Here is a 6,104-nt window from a genome sequence, read left to right on the forward strand (position 1 = left end):
ATATACTATTATTAAAAATGTCAACTTAAGAAATACTCACCAAAATGTCATACTCTTTGTTGGAGTCCACCGATGTCTCTAAGGATTTATCCAGATTCATAGTCCCATCATTGTTTTATTAAGAGGAAAGTGTCGTTAATGGTGTGCGTTAACTTGTTTCAGGCGGCATACTTGCGTCCCATTCATTGCAAGTCAGGAGCTTCTTAAGATGCTCCTTAGGAAAGATGCTGAAGGATGCTGAAGAAGCGGTACCTTTCTCAGACTCCACCCACTAAACTCCATTCGCTCGATGCCGCATCTGCCAGCCCACCTCATACTTGAAGTCGAGTCCTTGAACGAAATTTATGAGCACCCTTCCAAATCTCGGAGAATAAAAAATGTCCGTACACGAACGCGCTCGATAATTTAATTAAAACGAAAAGTGGAGAGGTTTATTTTAGACCCTCTTGCACCAGAAGCAATTGTTTTTCTTCTTTTAAATAAATAGCTTCGATTTACTTCTGTTTTGAGCCTCGTGTATATTTTCCCCCAGAAACGTCTATTTTGATTAATCGCTTTATATTTATGAATCTTTTTTTGGAGTGGAAAGAAAAGTTTTTTTTAGCACAGCCTTTTCATGCTATATATTTGCTTCCCTCCACAGAGGACCCTGTTGCACAAGAATTTCATCCCCCGTGTATATTTATATTATGTAAATATGCATGTAGTAATTATATTTATAACGATGTCCAGTTTATGCTTGTGATTTCTTTGTATGAATAATCTAATTTCTTTTTCGTTTTGTTGGCTCTTTGATGCGTTTCACTGCGCTAAAACTAAATAAGCGAACACGTTTTGCATATGGTATTGCATTACGTTGAACATTAATTTCTATTTTATAAATATCAATAATTACTCATTGTCTTTTATAAGAAAAATGTCATTCAAAACGAAATGAATTAAAATTTCAATGTGTGTATATATATGAATGTATCTGTTTAAAGCGTGTAGATGCATGTTGTATAAGTCACAGAAAGAGCGCACAACACGGCGTTTCACAGATTTTCTTTTAATTATGTACATTTGATATGCACATATGTACACCATTATATTCCATAATATACAGTAATGCATTCCAGAAATACACCCTAAACATTTAATACTTGAAACAGACACTAAAAAGGCAGGATTCACACCAGTTCCATCATTTTTTTCTTTGAAGGTGTCAGGTGACATTTTGCATATTATTTGTAACAGCACAAAATCGGCGGAATAACTTCAACGAAGGCCCATTTAATACGTACACACGCATCTTCATATTTAATATGTTTGCACCATATTTATATCCCTGAATACAACTTAATACAGCGGAATACTATACAGTGAAATTATTATTATTTTTTTTTACATTTCTTCTATTGGAGAAAAAATATTGAGCTCATCATTTCAGTAACTAGATTAAATCATTGTAAGATTGTATGCCGTTCACCAATAGTTTTCCTCGGGACGATGAGTAACATGTAAATGAGTGAATGAAAAAACATTTATATTTAGCAGAGGTTTTAACAGGATTGTAACAGATGAACTAGGACGACTCAGACTATATGTATTCTGGCTCAGACGTCTCTTCGTCAGAGAATGACTTTGATTGTCCGGCAAATGTCCCGTTCTCGTCGATGGGCACACAGTTACCGGATGAACTGTAGCCGTGCTTCTTTCTTTGGCGTTCCTCCATTCTGATAGTGTCGTAGAGACCTGTGGCTCCCTCCTCCAGTAACATGTTTCTCTCAGAGTGAGATGGTTTCATTAAGCACACGTTGCGCAGGAGAAGCAGGGCTGGTGCGTAAAGTACGTTCGCCAGACCCATGCCCAGATTAAGCTGCACAAAACCGAGATCGTGCACTATTTTACCGGCCACGATGGGACCCAGCGCGTAGGCAACACAGTAGGAGATGTCTGCAATAGCGTATACACTACCGTACACAGACACGTGACGGACGTCTACGAGAAAAGCAAGTGTTGGTAATAAAGCTGTGTCTACCAGTGCAATACCGAAACAAATGCCACACAGGGGGATTATCAGCTGCTCAAAGTTTTTGCAGGCCGGCACAATACAAGAGCTGGCACCAATGATAACCATGCCAAGCGCCCCATAAAACCACTGCAAGTGTGGGTACTGTGCTGCCAGCTTGACAGTGATATAAACACCTAATACGTGAGGGAAAAAGGCCGGTAGCCAGGTGAGCCCAATCTCCCACTGGGATGAATCCATGGTCTCCTCCATCCAGTTAGCGATGGTGGGCTCCAGGAAAGCAAGGGGGATGTTACATGTGGTCAAAGCTCCTGCCACAACTGCTATGTAGGGATCAATCATTAGTTTGTAAATTGGGGTGCCAACCGGCATATTCTCTCTAGTCCTATTGGAAAAGGGCTTGAGGACAGTCATGCATAGTATACCATCTGCCAAACATATAGAGGCGAGCACGAAGAACGGCACGCGTTTGCCCACGAACTCGTACAGTACCCCTCCGAACGGGGGCGCCGCCAGGCTTCCGAACGAGATGAACGCGAGAGCAATGCCCAGCGCGCGACTTCTCTCTGCCTCCTCCGTGAACTTGTCTGCGATCATGGCAATCCCAGAAGTGTCTGCGAACGCCGAGCCGAGCCCTTGCAGACTTCGCGCGACGAACAGAGTCGCGTAGTTATCGGCGAAGGCAAAAATACATGTCGAGACAAACATGATACTGAGTCCAATGAAAAGTGGGATGTCATAGCCGACTCGGTCTATGAAAGTTCCGGTCAAAGGATTGACAATGAGCTGCAAAATGGCTTTTGAGGCGAAAAGCACGCCGATCTGCACGTCAAAGTTCTCGTTTTGCGTACTGTTGGTTGAAGAATTACCAGTTACACGCGCCTGCTCTGATTCGCTCTCTAAGCGCGCTAAATAATCAGGCACAATTGGCACGATGACCATGTAAAGCATATTGTCTAGAAGAAGTGCCACACATACAATGACTAGAATAATCCTTCTTTGTCGCTCGGGGTCCTGGATCGCAGTTCCTAACTGTTTAGTTCTTTCCCCCATGTCTGATAATTTAACGGCGGCGGTTTGCGCCAAGCCACCCGATTCCTCCGTAGTCATGATCCACACTTTGGTCGGTTTAAGCAAAATACTCGAACTCTCTTCTACACTGTGCTTTTCTCCCGAAGAAAGTCTGCGCACGTTGGGTTGTCCAAAACTCCCTGAATAGTGAAACCTTGGCACGCGGACCAACTTTTCCTGCTTTACCTAGCAGTCCTTCGTTGCGCGTGCATTTCCTCTCCCACGACTGCTGTCAGGCAGTGTTGTTTCATCGTATTCGGGTGAGGACGCCAAGTCAAAAACTCACAGTCAGTTCAAAAATTCGCCTCCTTGGTTTTCCCCTTCTTCACGCTGTCATTGTAGCAGGACGCACGGAGCACGAATGAGCATGAATAGATGAATTCACCTGTAGCGCAATGTCATCATTTCTCCTCAGCTGTCTTCTTATTGATGCCACCCAATGCAGATGTGCTTACATGTTGATTCCATTGGAATCGCTCCTCTTTTTTCCCAAGGATGTGACGCACTGTTTGATACCCCCTCAAGTGGTTCCCCAACCAGCTGGGTCTTTTATGCTCATTTAACACGTCAAGCCCCTATCCAATAATGCCAGGCAGTGCTTTGCTTTATAACTTCCAAATATTGAGCGAGCTTCTGTAACTGCTTAGGACCACAAACCTTAAGTCACCGAGCTCGACAGATATGCTGACTGCGAGGAAGATGCCTGCCAGTGTTATTTTAGTTGTTCAGTAAGAACTCACTCACTGAGAATTTATTGACCGCCGTTATTTATTTTCCAAAAAGAAAGTTGTTTGTTAATAAACAGTGCGCCCGGTGTTTCTTTTTTTGCAGACAGATGCTATTATTCTGCGACGGCTATTGCTTACATTTCGAAATATGATTTTAGGTTTCAGTTCGACGGAAAGGGAGAAAGAAAGAAATTGAAAAGAAAAATTACGCACATAATGTGTAATCTACCCCCTACACCTAGTGCGTAATTTCACCAAAGTGGAATAATTGCTATGTAATTATATCATGCAAGGTTAAAATGGGTTTAATTAGTTTGATCAAAGGCTTTTTATGATTGGGGACTATAGTGTATAAACTCAAAACGTAACATCATTATACGACAAAAGGCATTTTGTTAACAGAATAGCAACACTTTTTCCATTAAATAAATTTTAAGTATTGTATAAAAATCAGTTTATTGAATTTCAGCACCACAGCTGGTTGGACAGCTCCTCATCCTTTAAAGCAAAGATTGATCAGCTGTAAACTGTCAAGATTTGTCCGGAAGCTTTCAAAGTAGCAGTGACAGGAATAAGCATTGCCATTTTTAAAGATTTGTTTTTCCTTGCAGTTGACTGACAACCTGGATGTAACGTTTACTCTTGTTAACGTAGTATATGACCAGTGATTTTATTGTTAACGCCATCTGCTGTGCAAACCCGCCAGCGAACTCGGTTTGGCGTTTCCTGCCTGGTGGAGAACAATAATTAGGGGTTAATGACATCTAGTGGTTTGTTTGATATACTGCCGGGGGTCAAACTTGTGCTAAATGGTGAATCTGGATATGCTGTCTTCCAGTTAAGTTAAAAACCCATTGAACCCAAAAAAACACCTGTAAGAGCCGTTGTTGATTCTTGTTAGTGTTCTTGTTAGAGAATAATCAGATTCCAAAAATTAAGTAGCCTACTTGTAATTACATTGTTACATTTTAAGATACTCGTAATCAGACTACATTTATACTTTTTTGATTAGGCCTACATGATTACATATTATTCACACAGCATTAAATGATTAAACATTTATTGATTCTCTCTAATTCTTTATTATTTTATTATTTTCCACTCTAAAATACTTGGACTTATATACATTCAGAAAGTCTTCCAGTATTGTAGACATTCCCACAAAGACCAGTCACTAGTCAGGTGCCTATAATTACACAGAAAATTCAGAGGCCACACAACATTCAACTACTGGAATTACAAAAATCATTTAAATTTAGTGCATTTCATCACTACTGATGAACACATTAATTTGTATTTGAATTATCACTCAATGGGTTATGTAACTATGTATTACTATGTCTTTGAATGTGACGTTATGTGTATGCCAAGTAACCCAAGCATTTAACCCGTCCAAGTGCACACACACAGCAGTGTGTAGTAAAAACAAACACACACAGGGCCGGATTTACCTCTTATCGTGACAGGCAAAATACATGTTTGGGCCCCCCTTCCTTATTAATATATAATATTACCACCCCTGCAAAAATATTTTGTATTCAGTGGAAACCGTATGTAGAGTTCTCTGTCGTAATAAGTGCAAAATCATCCAGCTTGCGTTTAGTCATTGAAGATCGAATGTAGTTCTTAATTCGTTTGAGAATGGAGAAAGACCGTTCCATTCATAGGCTCTGGCGTCGTGGCCACATTACCACTTCAGGAGTGCATTATTTCTCTAATAGGTTTAACAGCCTGGAGTCACAACCACACCTCAAGACATTGTTCAGATATTTTATTGCAAGACATTTGTCATGTTTTGGGGTTTTGTTTGGTATTATTTTAAAATGATTTATTTTCATTTTACAGGTCCTAGTTAACAATTATAACATTTAAAACAGTTTTATGGAGTTTTTATCTACTGAAAGTTTTATTTTTATTTTTATTTTAGGAAAGCTAAATATGTTGCTAAACAACCGTATATTAATTGAACGCTCTATACTTCTATCCCTTACAGCCTCGTTTTCATTCCTGTCAACAATTATATATCTTTATTAAGGTCTACAGTGGTGGACAAAATTATTAGAACACTAGTATTTTCAGCAGCTAAAAAATGGTTTTAAGTCAATTATTTCTATCTTTTGCTGTAGTGTGTCAGTAGGAAATATCAGTTTAAATTTCCAAACTTTCATTTTGCCATTAATTGTAATAATCCAGTGAGATTTTTGTTTGCACAAGGAGTCTGACAACAGCCAGTGCTCCACACAGAGATCTGATCTCATCATCATCCAGTCTGTCTGGAATGACATGAAGAAACA

General features: G+C 39.9%; 2 protein-coding genes across 2 annotated transcripts in view; both read right to left on the reverse strand.

The window, feature by feature from the left end:
* The window catches only part of LOC107716339 (choline O-acetyltransferase-like), an 8,111-nt gene extending 7,798 nt beyond the window's left edge, over positions 1-313 (reverse strand). The window contains exon 1 of the mRNA XM_016522740.1: positions 41-313. The gene's annotated coding sequence lies outside the window, so the exon portion shown is untranslated. The remainder of the gene's footprint in view (positions 1-40) is intronic.
* Positions 314-1,034: 721 nt separating this feature from the next.
* On the reverse strand, positions 1,035-3,588 carry LOC107716340 (probable vesicular acetylcholine transporter-A). The gene has a single exon (XM_016522741.1). The coding sequence runs from the start codon at positions 3,119-3,121 to the stop codon at positions 1,580-1,582; it is 1,542 nt and encodes a 513-aa protein (XP_016378227.1). The 5' UTR covers positions 3,122-3,588; the 3' UTR covers positions 1,035-1,579.
* Positions 3,589-6,104: the final 2,516 nt, after the last annotated feature.

The sequence above is a fragment of the Sinocyclocheilus rhinocerous genome, unplaced genomic scaffold (genome assembly GCF_001515625.1).
Source record: "Sinocyclocheilus rhinocerous isolate Xijiao unplaced genomic scaffold, SAMN03320098_v1.1 scaffold869, whole genome shotgun sequence".
Classification (NCBI taxonomy): Eukaryota; Metazoa; Chordata; class Actinopteri; order Cypriniformes; family Cyprinidae; genus Sinocyclocheilus; species Sinocyclocheilus rhinocerous.

Coding starts and splice junctions, on each gene's coding strand:
- LOC107716340 (XM_016522741.1), bottom strand. CDS start 3,121: ATGACTACGGAGGAATCGGGTGGCTTGGCGCAAACCGCCGCCGTTAAA.